General features: G+C 42.9%; 2 protein-coding genes across 8 annotated transcripts in view; one reads left to right on the top strand and one right to left on the bottom strand.

The window, feature by feature from the left end:
• The window catches only part of AAK1 (AP2 associated kinase 1), a 171,431-nt gene that overhangs the window by 22,351 nt on the left and 130,837 nt on the right, over positions 1-18,243 (top strand). The window lies entirely within an intron of this gene.
• LOC120851374 (spliceosome-associated protein CWC15 homolog) lies at positions 14,090-15,131 on the bottom strand. Its single transcript, XM_040224115.1, has one exon. It carries the CDS (start codon positions 15,066-15,068, stop codon positions 14,373-14,375), a length of 696 nt encoding a protein of 231 aa, XP_040080049.1. The 5' UTR covers positions 15,069-15,131; the 3' UTR covers positions 14,090-14,372.

Genomic DNA, 18,243 nt, shown 5'->3' with positions numbered 1-18,243 from the left:
TCCCTGGGTTGGGAAGATCCTGGAGAAGGAAATGGCAACCCACTCCAGCATTCTTGCCTGGAAAATTCTGTGGACACAGGAGCCTGGTGGGCTACAGTCCATGGGGTCACAAAGAGTCAGACATGACTGAGCAGCTAACACTTTCAGGTTTAGATATTTTAGGAGGCCAGGGGTACAGAGAAATCAAAGGAGTGGTCTAGGTCATCAACCACGGAGCTAGAATGGGGGCAAGGAGGCTGTTCAAGGAGAAAGCTGTTTGATTGGGAGAAAATGAAAGAGTCAGAGCTAGAAGATGGTTGAGTTTGAAGAACAGTTCAGCCCAGAGTGAAGGCATGCGAAGCTGGAGGCTTGGAGAGTGTGTCAGAAAGTGAACAGTTGCCATTTAAGGTTTTTGTTGGTAAGGTCTGGGGTGTGGCCATGTGTATAGGTGGCTGAGAACCAAAGGTCATAGTCCTGAAGACATCTGGAGGCAGAAGTATAGGAATAAGTCATCCTCATAGATTGTGAAACTGCCCAGCATGATGGCAGGAGTTGTGATGAGAGGAAGCTCGGATCCCAAAGGCTTCAGTGAATGTTGGAAACTGAGTTGGAGGGTGGAGGGACAAAGGCAAGGCAGGATGGAAGCCTCCTGAGCCAGGTGGCCTGAGCTCAGAGGGACAGGAACCTTTACATGAGGGTGGAAGGCGGGAATAATGATCTGGAATCAGCTGAAGGGAACAAGTTAAAAACCTGATCTCCTGCCCTGAAGATCTTGAGGAATAGGAAAATCTGGCGTCAGCAGACTGGTGATGCAAGCGATGTTGACAGGCTCAAGAGCAGGCAGGGCAGTTTGGTTGCTATATCTTTGGCCAGATTATGAAGCTAAATTGTTGTTATTGTTCCATTTGTGTAATTTACAGTATTTGACAGCTTTGTGTTTTCTCTTATTAGAAGGAATAAACTTTCTTTTTACTTATATTTACCTATATATTTACATATGATATGTCAGTTGGTTGCCATTGCCTTCTCCATATATTTAAGTACATAAACATAAATATATATATTTTAAATTCTCCCTTGGGTCTTGGCTTTGAAAAGAACAAGACAGGAGACCTCATATGGTCACTGTACGGACATCCTCAAAATGTGCCTTTTGTATTTTGTTGCTGGGGTTTCTGCTCACCTTTACCCTTAACAACCCTCCTGGTCAGGCTGGTTGTCTCTTTTGTTCTCTTTTGTCACACTGCTCAACTCCTAGGAAATCCCTTTACCTGAGGGTTGCTAAATGATGAAGGACTACGTCCCTGAGTTTTTACTCAGCTTTTACATAAAGGAAAAGGTCTGATTGTGTCAGCAAAATTGCTCAGTCTGTGAGTTAGAAATGGTATCTTGCATATTTCCCGTTATTCAAGAACCAAAATAGTAGCTGGGAAGCCCCCATTAAATGCTGCCTCCTCCATACCCCTAATACTTCAGCGCCTCACTTCCCCTGCTGCCCCAGTGGAGGGGCTGTGGGCAGTGTCTGTTGATTTTTTTTACATGTGATTACTTGTAATCTGATGTTTGATCTCTCACACGTTCAAGGGCACTTGGCACGTACCTCTTTAGTTTTTGTTCCATCTTATTGTCTCTCTCTCTGTCCCCCTACCTTCCTCTCTGGGGCTTCTAAGTTATTTTTTTACCTGCCTCCAACCCAACTTGGATTCCTTAAGGGCATGCTTAGGTTTCTGCTTATGCGTATATATGATCTTAATATTTATAAGTAGATACAGAAAGTAGGTATTGAAATAGTGCATTAAATTTAGAATTCAAACAGCCTAACCCACATACCCTGCAAAGGAGAAACCTATGCCCACAGGATTAAATGACTTGTCCAAGGCTATATAGGTTCAGATGGAAGTAGGATCCATTTCTCTTCTCAAGGTTTGGGAGCTTTGTGAAAGATTAATGTCAAGACAACTGAGCCTGAATTGATTGTTTTCCCCAAAGTTACAACTCATCAAAGTTCTTGAAAGTGTAGTCATATCTTCTAGGACTAGAGACTTTCAACCTCTCATTTCAGCTGGCACTCTCTTTGGGGTTGGACTGATATGGAGGACTTCTCTTGTTCTTTAATTAGCTACTGAGATTAGGGAATGTGCACCTAGGTACAGGAAGTCTCTGTCCTACTTGTAAAACTGGTAGGTTGGCTTTTTCCTTGACCTGTGACTTCAGAATGTCCTTCTGTCTCTTGGGTGCTAATGGAGACATGGAGCCATGTGCTGGGGACAAGGTGAAGGGTACTGGATAATCTCTGGCCTGCCAGGCAGAAAGCAGCCTAGCCAGGGCCCTTGTGAGTGGTTTGGGGGGAATTGGAAGTAGAAGAAAGGACATATAATCAGGTGCCAGAAGTTCATAGATAGGTCATTTGTGGCTGGTAGGGTTGGCCGGAAACAGTGAGTCATACTGCCAGGCTGACAGGGATTGAAAAAGAACAAATTCTTAGTAAGTGCTGGGAGAGCCCTTTTTTCATTTGGACCAGTGACTTTTAATTGGGGGTGATTTTGCCCACCAAGGGATGTTTAACAGTGTCTGGAGATAGTATTTGTTGTCACAGTTCAGCGAGGGGTGTGTGTGTGTGTTTTGTTGTTGTTGTTGTTGTTCAGTCACTCAGTTGTGTCTGACTCTTTGCAACCCCATGGACTGTGTGTTGCTGGCATCAAATGAGTATTGGCCAGGGATACTGCTGAACACCCTACAGTACACAGGACAGCCCCTCACTACAGAGAATTAATGATACAGCCCGAAGTCAATTGTGTTCAGGTTGAGAAACCCTGATTTAGACCCTGATGATTAGTTAAGTCATTAAAAATGTTCTTTATGTATTCTTTGAACTCTAATGACAATGTTGGGTTTATTTGTGCTAAGTTGCTCAGTCATGTTCAACTCCGCGACCCCATGGACTGTAGCCCTCCAGGCTCCTCTGTCCATGGAATTTTCCAGGTAAGAATACTGGAGTGAGTAGCCACTCCCTTCTCCAGAGGATCTTCCTGACCCAGGTTGAACTCAGGTCTCCTGCATTGCAGGTGAGTTCTTTACCATCTGAGCCACCAGGGAAGTTTTCTTCAATTGAGGTGAAAATTCACATAACGTAATTTTTAAGTGAATAGTTTGGTTGCATTTAGTACATTTATAATGTGCAGCCATCGCCTCTGTCTTGTTCCAAAATATTTTCGTCATCCCCAAAGGAAACATGTACCCGTTAAGCAGTTACTCCCCATCTCCTCCTTCCCCAGCCCCTGGGACTACCAATTTGCTTTCTGTTTCTATGGATTTACCTATTCTGGGTGTTTCATATAAATGGAATCATATTGTATAGGATTGTCTTTTGTGACTGGTTTCTTTCATTTAGCTTAATATTTTTGAGGATCATTCATGTTGTGGCATATGTCAGTACTCCATTCCACTTCTGGCTGAATAGTATTCCATTATCCATTTACCCATTGATGGATATGTGGGTTGTTTTCCACTTTTGGGTATTGTGAAGAATGTAGCTGTGAACATTTGTGTACAAGTTTTGTTTTTAAAAGCAGAATTCTTTTTCAGCTTTTTTGGGTACATGCTCAGGAGTGTAATCTCTGGGTTATATGTTAAGTCTGTGTTTAGCTTTTTGAGGCTGAACTTTTTTTTTTTTTTTGATAATTTTCTTTTTTGGCTGCACTGGGTCTTCGTTGCTATGCAGACTTTTCTCTAGTTGCAGCAAACAGGGGCTACTCTCCAGTTGCAATGCACAGGCTTCTCATTGCAGTGGCTTCTCTTGTTGCAGAGCACGGGCTTCAGGAGTTGTGGCACCTGGACTCAGGAGTTGCGCCTCCCGGGCTCTAGAGCACAGTCTCAGAGCTTAGTTACTCCACAGCAATGTGGGATCCTCCTGGACCAGGGATTGAACTTGCATCTCCTACACTGGCAAGCATACTCTTCATTCATTCTGAGCCACCAGGGGAGCCCTAGACTGAATTATTTTTAATTCCCACCAGCACCGTATGAAGGTTCCAGTTTTCTCCACATCCTTGGCAATACTCATTTTTTTTTTTTTTTTTTTAAATTTTTGATAGTAGTCATCCTGGTGGGTACAAAGTAGTATCTCAGTGTGGTTTTCAACAAAATGAAAACTTTTTTTCGTTGTGTTAAAAGATGTGCATAACATGAAATTTACCATGGTAGTATTTTACCTTCTGATATACAGACTGGTCACTCACCAGGTATATTTTGAGACCCTACTCATAAGGACACTGTTGAAAACACTGCCTGGACTGTGATGAGCAGAACAGCACAGGCCCTGGAGAGGCAGACGTTTTTGAACTCCCGCCACTTAGTTGTCAAGTCCTGGAAGGGATTTAGCAGAGAGGAGGTTGGGGGTAGCTGTTGAGCAGAATTGACTCTCACAGTTTCTTGATTTCCGTGTGTGTTTGTGTGGGGGGTGTGTGTGTGTGTGTATGTTTAGTTCTTTCATATAAAGGCAGCAAGTTCATAGTTTCAAAGACACAGGGTAAAAATAAATGGAGAGAAATCCAAGACCCAGCAGTGGGGAGGAGAGGACTGGTACTGTGGCACCTGTTCCTGCCCCGTGTCCACTGGGACATCCTGTGTGTCACGTTCCTTAGGAAACGTCCCAGGCAAGCGCCCTAAGCTGGTTCTTAAACATCTTGCATTGTGATCTGTCCTTATCTTTTGAGTCATACAGGTAGGACAAGTATATTTCCTTTCAGATTAGTTCAGAAGCAAAATCACATACGCAGCTGTCCATCTGTGTGATCTGTAAGGATCAGAGCCTGAGTGAGATGGGAGGTGGGATAGGTGGGCTGGATGCCCAGCAGGACTGAACTGCAGAGCCCTTTTCTCTCTGAAGCCCCTGAAATGAGGACTAAGCAGAGGTCCACGTCTACATGGGAAGCCCACCACCAATGGATGTGATGTTTCCTTGGTTAGACTGTGTAAGTGAAGTTTCCCTGGAAGGAAGGTTTTTGAAAGGGCCCATGAAGAAGCAGTATCACAGAGTGTTTGTTTTTCCTGCCATGGTTGAGGTCGTATTATTTTCTTAGGTCTGCTGTGACAAATGACCATAAACTGGGCAGCTTACAGTGATGAAGATTTATCTGCTCATGATTTTGGAGGGCAGGAGTCTGAAACTAGGGTGTTAGCTGGGCCACACTCTGTCCAGCGGCTGTCAGGTGAATCCTTCCTTCCTTCTTGCAGCCCCTGATGGCACCTTGACTTGTGATTACGTCACTCCAGTCTCTACCCTTGTCTTCACGTGACAGTCTCCTCCTCTTTTTGTATCTCTCCTGTGAGTGTCTTGGTCTGAGGACACTTGTCATTGGATTTCAGGTGTACCAGTATAATGCAGGATGACCTCATTTTGAGATCCTTAACTTAATTACATCTGCAAAGTCCCTTTTTCCAAATGAGGTCACGTTTAAAGCTTTCTGGGGTTAGGACCTGGACTGTCACTCAGGTCACTACAAGGGTGGAGGAGACAAGAGGCTGGAGTGACACTAAAACCTTTTTTTTCCTGGCAAGGAAAGGAAACGAGGTGCTAAGGAGAATAGCTTGCCTGAGCCCCTCACGTGGGTACCTGCAGCACTGCTGTCCCTCTCCCTGGAAGCTCTTGGATTGAATTGCTAGCTCCACAGGGCGAGGACCGAGGTGGCCTGACCAGGCCTGTTTTCACCAGTGATAGTTGATAAGACATTATCTCATCTCTGTCTAACTTGTCCCCGTATAATGCCCTGTTGGTCTTCCTTCCATAAGCCCCTCTACTAAGCCCCTCTGCTTCCTTCTCTCTTTCCTGCTAGATGTTTTCTCTTCAGTGCTTTGCTTTCCTGTGGTACTGTTCTGTCCCCATCATGGACAGTAAATGAAGCAGAAGTGTGTGTTTTAGTAATCTTAATATTTATCAAGTAACTCTCTGTTGCTTGTCTTCAGAGCTGACTCAGCTGATGATGGTGCTAGAGCCCAGCAGTGACCTTTTCCCTTTGACCTTTCTCCTTGCTAGGCTCTTGATATTTGGCCACATGCTTTGGGATGTGATTCTCAGAGCCATTGGGACTGCACAAAGCATATGCCTTCAAATGCTTGTGTCTGCTTTTCCTTGCCAAGAGCACCTATTATTGGACTTGGGGAGAAGATAGGCCTCCTGAGACCTTGAATCATCTACTTTCATTGGATTTTTCCTGATTTTCCTGCCAGATCTAGAGCTTAACCCATCATAGTAGTAGTGTAGTGTTAATTCATCAGTTGTGTCTGACTCTTTGTGAGCCCATGGACTGTAGCCCCCCAGGCTCCTCTGTCCATGGGATTCTCTAGGCAAGAATACTGGAGTGGGTTGCCATGCCCTCCTCTAAGCCATTATCAGTGGTTAAATTACTTTGTTAAAATGGAGATCCCCCCAATGGATAAGAATACTTCTGAAGGATTTAAAGCCCAATCAGCACTTCTCAAATAATACTGTGTATGTTAGTTGCTCAGTCGTGTCTGAATCTTTGCAACCCCATGGACTGTAGCCTGCAAGGCTCCTCTGTCCATGGAATTCTCCAGGCACGAGTACTGGAGTGGGTTGCCATGTCTTTCTCCAGGGGATCTTCCTGACTCAGGGATTGAACCTGGGTCTCCTGCATTGCAGGCAGATTCTTTGCCATCTGAGCCAGCAGGGAAGCCTACAGAAACACTGGCAGATCTACCCAGTTGACATCATAGGTAGGGTGAAGGACAGAGAGACTCTGGAATCTTTGCTGAGTTTAGAGGTATTCCTTGAGGTGCTTTTAATTTATTTTTGATTTTTATTTATTGTGTTTGGTGCACTGGGTCTTTGTTGCTGTGCATGGGTTTTCTCTAGTTAAAGCGAAGGGGGCTACTCTTCCTTGCGGTGCCCAGGCTTCTCACTGCGGTGGCTTCTCTACTGCGGAGCGCCGGCTCTAGGGTACATGGCCTTTAGTAGTTGTGCGCACGGGCTTAGTTGCTCCGTGGCCTGTGGCATCTTCTCGGACCAGCAATCAAACCTGTGTCCCCTGCGTTGGCAGGCATATTCTTATCCACTGTACCACTAGGGAGGTTCCTTAAGGTGCTTTTAATTAAACAAGGTCATATCTTCCATTTTAGTATGAACATACTAGTTAGTAATTTTTCCAGTGAATGTCTTGCTTCCTTGGGCATCATTGAGATTTGCTGGGTAAAAATTATACAGCATGTAGTTCAGTCCTAGAAAGATTGAATGGTGAAGGGGGTAAGGGCCCTTAAGAGAACAGAAAGGACTTTATCAATAAAATACCACACAAAAATGATAGTGATTCAGAAATCCAGTCCTTTTTCTGGTCAGATGCCTGCTGGTCAGCTGTGCCATCCTCATCGTCATCTTCATAATAATGTTAAGAGCTAACTTTTAGAGCTTATGTGGAGAGTGCTTTATTGGAATCATCTCGTTTTTCTCAACAGCCCTGTGAAATGTTGGTATGCACCATTACCTCAGTTTACACCATTTTACATTCCTACCAGCAATGCACAAGGGTTACACTGTCCACTTTCTTGCCCGTATTGATTCTCTTTCTCTGTGTGTGTGTATGTGGGTTTTATAATGGCCATCCTACTGAGTGCCTGGAGAATCCCATCGACAGAGGAGTCTGGCGGGCTACAGTCCATGAGATCGCAAGTCGGGCACAGCTTAGCACTAAACCACCACTGCCACCACCACCACTGAGGGTGAAGTGTATGTCGCTGTGGTTTTCATTTGCATTTCCCAAATGACTAGTGATACTGAGGATCTTTTCATGTGCTTATTGGTCATTTGTGTACCTTCTTTCGAAAGATGTCTGTTCAAGCCTTGCGTCCATTTTTAAATAGACCATTTTCGAAGACAATGGGCTGCTTTTCTGGGTGCCTGATGTCCTCTGCCGGCATTCAGAAGTTGTTTTGTGGAATTTACTCAGCGTTTAAATGTTCTTTTGATGAATTTGTGGGGGAGAAAGTGGTCTCCCTGTCCTATTCCTCCACCATCTTAGGACCGCCCCTAAATAGACCATTTTTAAATAGGTTTTTTTGTTGTTATTATCGCTGAATTGTAGAATTTATATATTCTGGATTTTAGTGTTGTATCAGTTATATGATTTACAAATATTTTCTCCCATTCTTTGAGTTGCCTTTTGGTTTTAGCCTTTGATTTTAGCTCTTAACGTTTAGATCTTTGTTCCATTTTTAGTTGATTTTTGTATATGTTATAAGTCGAGGGCCCTCATTTTTTGTCATACGAATACTAGTTTTCCCAACCCCATTTGTTGAAAAGACTTCCTTTCCCCCTTGAATTGACTTGACACTATTGTTGAAAAATTATTTGACTCCATATGTGAGGGTTTATTTCTGGGCTCTGTCTTGTATCCATGGTCGATATGTCTCTTTATGCCAGTATCACATTGTTTTAATTACCATAGTTTTGTTCTAAGTTTGAAATCAGAAAGTGTGAGACCTCCAACTCTGTTCTTTGTTAAGACTGTTTTGTCTGTTCAGGATCTCTTGAGATTTCATATGAGTTTTAGGGAGGATTTTTCTGTTCTATTGGGATTATGATAGAGTTTACATTAAATCTAGATGGCTTTGGGTAGCATCGACATCTTAATAACATTAAGCCTTCCAGTTCACGTACACGGATGTCTCTCCGTTTTCACTTATGTCGTTTCTGATTTCTTTTAGAATTGTTCAGTACTGTGGTTTTCAGCGTCCAAGTCTTTCACCCCCTTTGGTTTAGTTTATTCCTAAATATTTTATTCTTTTTGATGCTGTCATAAACATGGGGTTGTTTTAATATACGTTTTAGATTGTTTATTTTTAGTGTATAGGAATGCAGCTGAGTTTTGCATGTTGATTTTGTGTCCTGCAACTTTGCTGAATTAATTGGCAGTTTTTTGATAAGCCCAAGCTATAAACTTGCTATACCTTTTTCTCTATCTTATAATTTAATTAAAAAAAAATACTTATTTGGTGGCACTGGGATTACTTCCAGCATGTGGGATCTTTTTTTAGTTGCAGCTTGCAAACTCTTAGTCACGGCATCTAAGTTCCCTGACCAAGGGAACTAGTGGGATCTAGTTCCCTGGCCAAGGATCAAGCCTGGGCCCCCTCCAATGGGAACTCAGGGTTTTAGGCACTGGACCACCAGGGATGTCCTGTCTATCCTGTACTTTAAAAATTAATCCCTGCTTCATTTTTATCTTTTTAAACTTCTATTCTGAGTTCTTGAGGATTTTAAGTTTTACTTTACTAATTTGATTCTTCTATAACCCTCAATTTACTATTCCTTTTCTCCATTACTATTTCAGTCGGCATTCAGAGTTTTAATTTCCATTCAGTCTTTTCTGGTTTAGAAATCCCTTTTTTAAATAACAGGAGTATCATAGTTATGTTGATTCCTTAAATCTGATTCTGAATAGAGTTTTGCAGCCACCACCATAATCTCATGAGAGAGGGATTCTTAGAGAAGTATCTATAAGTATCTGTCTTAACTTTTCCATGCCCCAGTAAAGGAACACGGGGAGATTTTAGGCTGGCTGCCTTTACACGGGGGCTGTGCATGCCGAGGCCCAGCCCTGGGGTGCCACTACCTCTGCCAGGCAGGCGGCCTGGGCAGGGTTGGGTGGGGTGGCACCTGTCCGGGCTCAGTGGGAGGCCGTCTCTGTGGGCCTCGGCCTGTGTTGTAGCAGTTCTCTGTGTGCGGCCCCCTCCCTTTACGTGTTCCGCTGGTCCTACATTGATTGCCAGAACACACTGCTTCTTTAGAGAAAGAATATCTAATGGAAATTCCTCAAAGTTTTGGGCAGATGGGATGGCATCCTTCCTGATTTTCGGCTCAGATACAGGTTTTTGTCTATTTTTATTTTCCTTTGGCTTATTTTAAAGAAAACCAGGGGCAGGAGATATCTATCCTCCTGTTTCTATCTTACCTAGGTGTCCTGTAAGGTAGACACTCTCTTTACCAACTCCACCTGATGAGATTAAGAGGCTTGCCATCCCTTCCGTACAACACTCCTGCTGAGTGGTCCTGGCTCATCTCTGCTATACCCACACCCTTGATGATTCCAGCCACTGGCCTGATAGATTGGGTTAAAGAAAAAGACAGCTCCCCTATATTACTCTTATCTCTAGAAAAGTACCTAACATCTAGTAGTCACTCAGTGACCTCTTGTTGAATGATCAATGACTGATCACTCAGCAGCATCAGGATCATGGATGGTGTATGTCTACTCTAGATCATTAAGTCTTAGAAATGTGTTCAAGGGATCCACAGATTTTCAGCATTCATTCAAGAAATTTCTGTTGTGTGTCTTCAGTGAGGCAGGCACTGACGTGCCAGCTCATAAGCCCCTTACGAGCATGTTTATTTTTGCATTTCTAGCACCTGGTGGGCTGCAGTCCATGGGGTCGCTAAGTCGGACATGACTGAGGGACTTCACTTTCACTTTTCACTTTCATGCATTGGAGAAGGAAGTGTAAACCCGCTCCAGTGTTCTTGCCTGGAGAATCCCGGGGATGGGGGAGCCTGGTGCGCTGCCGTCTGTGGGGTCGCACAGAGTTGGACACGACTGGAGCGACTTAGCAGCAGCAGCAGCAGCAGCACTTAGTGCAGCTAGTGACAGCACAAAGGAAGGATTTGTGAAAGGCTATTGAGTCAAACCACTGGGTCTTGTGAAGACAGAAGTGAATAATACACATATATCCCTGTGTTCCGTTGGATCATGGCAAAATGTAGAAGACGTGGGTACATCACAATTCTGTGATCTGAATGTTGTAAGAATGGGATCACAGAGAAGAGAAAAACCAATTGCTTGGGGATGTTAGAGGTCAGGAAGAGCTTTTTATAAATATGACATTTGAGCTGAGGCTTTGAAGATGGTTTTTCTGAGTGGAAAACCAGGGAGGGACTATAATAGTTATAGGAATAACACAAGCAAAGATGCAAAGGCAGGAAAGTGCAAACATGTTCTGAGAGTGGTGAGTTGTCTTATATTGCTGGAATAGTGGGTTCAAGAGGGTAGAGGTGAGGAACGAGCTGGAGTGGTCGGTCCAGACCACATCATGAAGGCCTTGAATGCCGTGCTGAGATCTGTGAATTTCATTCTGTTGGCTGCAGTGGGATGCTGTTAAGTCTGTTATAGAGATGGAGGGTGTCTCTGGTGGCTCAGATGGTAAAGAATCCGCTTGCCAATGCGGGAGACCTGGGTTCAATCCCTGGGTCGGGAACATTTGATCCCTGGAGAAGGGAAAGGTTATATACTCCAGTATTCTTGCCTGGAGAATTTCATGGACAGAGGAGCCTGGTAGGCTACAGTCTGTGGGGTCACAGAGTTGGACACAACTGAGCAACTCACACACACACACACATACAAACACACACACACAGATAGAAAACACATTAGTGGTTGCCAAGAGTTAGGGTGGTGGGGGATAGGGAAAAAGTAGGAGGGAGGGTGAGTTAACTGTAAAGAGGCAGCACAAGGGAGAAACAGTTCTGTATTTTGATTGAGATGGGCTTGCATGAGTCTAGACATGTGATAAGTTTTCATGGAGCTATACCGGCATGCACATACATACGTGTGCCTGTGAAACAGGTAAAATCTGAATAAGGTCCAAAGCTTGTGCCAGAGTCAGTTTCCTGGTTTTGCTATTGTACTAGAGTTGTGTAAGATGCTACCATTGGGGGAGACTGGGCAAAGGGTACATGGATCCTCTTTGTACTGTTTTTCTAACTTCTTATGAATCTGTAATTATTTCAAAATAAACAGAAAAAAGTATAAGAAGGAAAATTTTGTGAAGCGCAACTTCTTAGAATTTTAATTTTTAAGCAATATTTTATTGTGAACTGCCATGTTCAGATACTTTATAAAATGCTTGGCAAGTTATCAAATATGGTGATTACACTTGAGAATTTTTTTTTTTTTAAATAAGTTTATTTATTTATGGCTGTGCTGGGTCTTCGTTGCTATGAGGGCTCTTCTTTAGTTGTGGTTGGTGGGGGCTACTCTCCAGTTGCAGTGTGCAGGCTTCTCATTGTGGTGGAGCAGAGGCTCCAGGGCACACAGGTGTCAGTAGTTGCTGCTCCCAGGCTCAAGAGCACATGTTGTGGTACATGGGCTGAGTTGTTCCATGGCATGTGGGATCTGCCCGGACCAGGGATTGAACCCATGTTTCCTGCACTGGCAGGCAGACTCTTCACCACTGAGCTACCAGGGAATTTTGTTTTTGAGTGGAGGAGACAGACATGTTTTATGGAATGACCATACTGTGTGCAGATTTTGTAGTGGTGGAAATGGGTGCAAAGCACTGTGAGAGCAAGGAAAGCAGGGGTGGGAGGTGGCGGAGACAAACTGCAGGGGCCAGGAAAGGCCTCATAGTGTTGCAGCAGTTGAGCTGACCGAGTTTGGGTCACCCACCCCACGGTTCTGCAATAGTCCAGGTGAAAGATACAGCTAAGATGAGTGGCAGCAGGAGTGGAGAGTGGGGAATGGATTCAAGACCATCTGGAATAGCATTGATGCAAATTGTTGATGTATTTGGACAGCATGTTTAGACAGAGAAGGAAGAGTCTGAGATGACTGAGTTTTTAAGCTTGACTGAATGCATGGTGGCTCTATTAGCCAACATTTAGAATGTAGGAGGAGGAAGGTTTTGACCATCATATGTTAGGTTTCAGGAATCTGAAGAACGCCATATGGGGAGCCTGGTGTGCAGGTGGTGTGTGGAGCTCAGGAGAGACAGAGCCTAGTGGTAGATACTCTAGGAAAGCTGCATCCACTGGACCACTTGGCCCTTCCTCAGTCATCCATTTTCAGCATGCTTTTGAAGTCTGTGCCTTGGCCTGAATGTTCCTCTCTTCCTTCCCCGTCTAGTGAAATCCCACTCTTGTCAATGTTCATTTCAGAGTAGAGGTGATGGCTGGGACTTTGCCAGTGTGTGAATATTGTCCACGGGTACTGCAGTAAGGCAGGAAGCAAAGAAGGTGGTTTGGGGGTACCTAACCATAGCAGAGCTGACCACCCAGAATTAGACCCAGCAGGAGGACTCGACCATGATCTAAATTGTAGAGGTTCATGGCTACAAAAGATGAGCATTCCGTCTAAGTCCATCTAGAGCTCCATCTCATATGCAGAGCTGCCTGACATTGAATGTTGCTTTGCTAGGCTGATTAATTTTTAATATCTGATTCTCTGGTGAGGTGGCCAGGCATTGAAATGCATCAAAGGCAGCTTTTGTTTTTATGAAGTTGGTCAAAATAATACTGGAGAGTCGGGTTACCGTAACCTTGAGTTCTGGTTGTTCTGAAGGGATGACATCAGACTCTTTAATGTCCCTGGTTTCGGAAGGCTCTTTAGCTTTTGCAGGCCAAGTTCTTCCGAATTGGGAGTGGGTGCCCTGCCTGTTGGATTCTGTGCCCTTCATTATTGGAAAATGCCTCGATTTCTGGCCATAGAGAGTAGCACCAGCAAGGGAGCCTCCCACTTCTCTTTTCTGTCCATTACTTACTTGAGTGATATTGTCTGAGTTCTGAAAAACTATTACCAACCCCCTGAAACACCAGAGAATTTAAATACAAGTGTATGGAGAAGACTCTTGAGAGACCCTTGGACTGTAAGGAGATCTAACCAGTCCATTCTAAAGGAGATCAGTCCTGGGTGTTCATTGGAAGGACTGATGTTGAAGCTGAAACTCCAATACTTTGGCCACCTGATGCGAAGAGCTAACTCATTTGAAAAGACCCTGATGCTGGGAAAGATTGAGGGCAGGAGGAGAACGGGACAACAGAGAATGAGATGGTTGGATGGCATCACAAACTCAATGGACATGGGTTTGGGTAGACTCCGGCAATTGGTGATGGACAGGGAGGCCTGGTGTGCTGCAATTCATGGGGTCGCAAAGGTTCGGACACGGCTGAGCAACTGAACTGAATGCTGAATAACATGCATTTTATATTGTGTAATTTCAAAGCGGGTGATGGTAATGATGATTTAAACCTGGGTTCTTCTGCCCAGGATTGCCTTATTCTTCTAATTTTCCCATCTTTAAAATTTTATATGTCAGTCTTCTCTCTCTCTTTTTTTTTTTTTGGCTATTTAGATTATTAAAAATATTTATTACAAGGTTTCTTTTCCTATATTTAAGAGAAAACACATGACTGGAAATATTGAGATGGAAACTGGGTTAAACCAATTCCCAAGTCCTTATCAAGTAATTAATCAATAAAGGAAAAGATACTTTGGAACTAAAAATTAGGGAAGCCTATACACAATTTCGATAGGGATGGGAGAGAAAAATAAATCAAAATGAAGTCAGATCGTTTACATTTTACAGCCTTCAATTCAGCACATAAAACTGTACTATTTAATGTATTTCTCCATGAACTTTTTGTGAAATTCAGATTGAAGTGTATCATTTACAAATCTTTTATCTTTCTTTTGATCATCTACACCTTTTGCACAGTTCTTGAAGATAATGTCATCATCCCACCTTCTTTTAACTTTGAAGTTGGCCTGAGGCTGGGATGGGCCAGTGAGATTAAGAAGAGGGTTTCCACTCAGAATGTTTTCCATACGAATCCTTTCTTCTTCAGCCTTTTGTTCTTGTTCCTTCCTGGCCTGCTCTTCAGCTCTTTCTTTTTTAATTTTTTCCAACTCTGCAAGAAGAGCTGCAGTATCGTCATCATCACTCTCCTCTTCAAAATCTTCATCTTCATCTTCCTCATCTGTTAGTGGATCGTCTGCATCAAGGTTGGCAGCAGGAATCTGGTCCAATTGAGGCTTCTTTGACACTGAAGAGGAAGTTGTATGTTCTCGGGTTGGCCGATCTCTGTTTTTTTCTCTTACAGCAGCTCTCTCTCTCTCCTCCAACTCTCTCCTGAAGTCACGGTTTCGAACATCTTCAGGGGCATCCTGAGTGGTCTGTCTATATTTTATCTTTGTATAAGAGGGTAGGTCTCTGCTTGAATACTGCTTTGAGAGTTGGCTCAAATCACCCTCACCTTTTCCTCTTCCACCTCTTGCAGGTTCAAAAGTTGGCTGAGCTGCTGTTGTCATCTTTTATGTTTGGCCGAACTCCAACGCCGCTACCTCCGGAGATTATACAGACGCCATCTTGACTCTCCAATCTTCTCTCTTTTAAAAATCTCTCTTTTTTTTATCCTTCCATCTTTATTGATTTGTGGCTGCACTGGATCTTCACTGTTGCGCGAGGACTTTCTCTCGTTGCAGCCAGCAGGGGCTACTCTCTAGTGATATTGTGCAGGCTCCTCTTGTTGCAGAGCACGGGCTCTAGGTGCACAGGCTCAGTAGTTGTGGCACATGGGCTTAGTTGCCCCGAGGAACATGGGATCTTCCCGGAACAGAGATCGAACCCCTGCCCCCTGCGTTGGCAGGTGGATTCCTAACCACTGGGCCAATGGGGAAATCCCCTCCTGTCTGGAAACCATTGATTCTGAGGATAGGTAGTATCTGAATAGTGAGGAGAGCTTCTTTCTATGTAATGAGAACTTTCTTCAAGTGACTCACAGTAGAAAGGGAGACTCCACTGTGGATCCTTTTTGTCAGTGGTGTGCTGTTCAAGAGCACAGTTACTAATAGAGTAACTAGTGGGGACAGAAGCCTTCCTTCTCAGATTGGGATTCTCGGAATGGCATTTTCTCTCTTTTTGCTCACTGGCTTCCTATCTGTCTACCTAAAATATACTTTCACAAACTGGAAAGACTTACTCCAGTAAGTAAGTCTTACTTATCATGGACTGTTTAGAAAACTTTTCCCTCTACCCACTTTTGCATTATTTGAAACTTTTCACAATAATCATCAGTTCAGTTCAGTCGCTCAGTCGTGTCCGACTCTGCATCCCCATGAATTGCAGCATGCCAGGCCTCCCTGTCCATCACCAACTCCCGGAGTTCACTCAGACTCGCGTCCATCGAGTCGGTGATGCCATCCAGCCATCTCATCCTCTGTCGTCCCCTTCTCCTCCTGCCCGCAATCCCTCCCAGCATCAAAGTCTTTTCCAATGAGTCAACTCTTCGCATGAGGTGGCCAAAGTACTGGAGTTTCAGCTTTAGCATCATTCATAATTGCTTTTATAACAGAAAAGTTATACATGTTCCACTGGAAAAATAAACACTGAAATATCAAGAAGGTGTTCAGCTATTGAAAATACTTCTTTATTGAATTTATAATTTTTTTTACTTTTTTTTTAATAATTTTTTTTACTTTTGTAACTAGTGTATTATTTTAATTGATTTCTTGATATTCATCCATTCATCTGCCCCTGTTTTTCTGAACTAACTTGATTTTGCAGTGGTCTGTTATTCTTTTACCATACTACCAAATTCAGTTTGCTATATTTCATCAAGTATCTCTGCATCTTTATTCATAAATGGAATAATCTGTAGCTTTCTTTTTTCCTGTATTGAATATTAGGGCTGTTCCTTCTTGCTCCATAACATTGCTTACTTGCTCTTATAAAACCACTATGAAAGTCTTTCATATTTTTGGTTTCTTAAAATTTTGAAATAATAAATATAATTTATTGTGAGCTTAGTTTAATCATGGCTGATTGATTTGAAACCAGATCTGCATGGCTCTCGAATCCATGCTTATCATTGCAGGTCATATCAAAGCAGAAAGGGTGGTTTTAGAATCCTAGGTCTTCAGGCTGAAAGGCCTGATCTTTAACTCATCTTGTCTTTCTGTTTGTTTGTTTAACATTTAAAATTTTGAAATAATTCAGAGTTACAGAAACAGTTCAAGAACAGCATAAAAATTCCTGTAAACCCTTTCCCAAATTCATTGAAGGCTAACATTTTGCTCCATTTGCTATTCATTCTATCTATATACACATTTTTTTTCCTGAACGATTTGACAATTACAGATAAAATGTCTCTTTTCCTCTAAGTACTTCAAAGTGTATTTCCTTAAAAAAAAAAAAAACCCAAACCACTGTACAGTTGTCAAAATCAGGGGGTTAACTTTGAGGTAACATTCAAATTATTTGTTCGTGTTTTATCAATTGTCCCACCAGTGTTCTTTATAACAAAAGAAAAATACCTTTTCCCAGTCCAGTTTCCAATCCGGAGTCAAATATTGTACTTATTGTCATGTCTCTTAAATCTCCTTTAATCTGGAACAAATTCTTAATCTTGCTCTCTCATGACCTTGACATGTTAAAAAGAGTACAGACCAATTCCTTTTTGTAGGACGTCCCTTAGTTTAGGGAGTCTGATTTTCCTGTGATTAGATTCAGGTCATGTGTTTTGAGTGGAGTACCACAGTGATGTTGTACGCTTCTCAGTGCATGTATCAGGAGGCATGTGACATCTATTTGCCCTGTCACTGGTGATTAATCACCTAGTCAAATGGTATCTGCCAGGCTTCTGTAAAGTTACTATTTTTGACTTTGCAATTAATAAGTATTTTATAGGAAAATACTTGACTCTATAAATATCCTGTTCCTCATCAAACTTTCACTAATTTTAGCATACATCATATCTTTTGAGGCAAGGATGCTCAAAGTGAATACAGATTTTTCATCCCCTTGGAGCTAAAGTGAAGCAACAGAAAGGGACACTGTTAGGCAGATCAGCCACATTTTTTTTTTTTAAACCACTGCCTATGGTCTTTGGGTTTGTTTATAAGTTATGTTAATTTAACTTTAGTTACACTCTTGAGAATAGTTATTTTCTATAACTTGTAACCTTTGCGCTCCTGGTTTGGTCACCCAGGGCCCAAGATCCAGCCAGTTTATTCTGGTCACAAGTGCTCTTTGGGTCTTTGGCCTGTGGCTCGGTTTTTTTTTCTTTGGCCCTTATCTTTGCTTCTGATTAAGATGCTGTCTGTCAGAGGCCAGAGTAAACTACCTTTGTGTTGAATCACTTGTGAGCAAGCATTGCTTCTGGCTACCAGGCCCATTTGATCTGATCGGATCCCCTGAGCCCCAGCTTCGGATCCTGTGCTGAGCTAAGGCAGCAGTTCCATGAGTCACAGAAGCCAGTTTGTATATGTGAGAGCCCAGAATTAGGCATAACGGAAGAAATTTTTAAAATACCAGGTGGTATGTAATCAATTGCCAGTTTTTACAGTTAGATCCTCTAGAAATTAAAGAAACGAGAATGAATAAAGCAAAAAAGACTTTTGGGGAAAACAAGCCTTGATTGCTGGATTGGTAGGGATATCATGCGTAAAGGCACAGGTAAGAATGTGCAGCCTCAGCACACCCTTT

This window comes from Oryx dammah, unplaced genomic scaffold, assembly GCF_014754425.2.
Source record: "Oryx dammah isolate SB20612 unplaced genomic scaffold, SCBI_Odam_1.1 HiC_scaffold_25, whole genome shotgun sequence".
Classification (NCBI taxonomy): domain Eukaryota; kingdom Metazoa; phylum Chordata; class Mammalia; order Artiodactyla; family Bovidae; genus Oryx; species Oryx dammah.
This window is presented reverse-complemented; position numbering and strand designations above follow the sequence as displayed.

Excerpts from the sequence above, each read along its gene's own strand:
- LOC120851374 (XM_040224115.1), bottom strand. The coding sequence starts at position 15,068 with ATGACAACAGCAGCTCAGCCAACTTTTGAACCTGCAAGAGGTGGAAGA.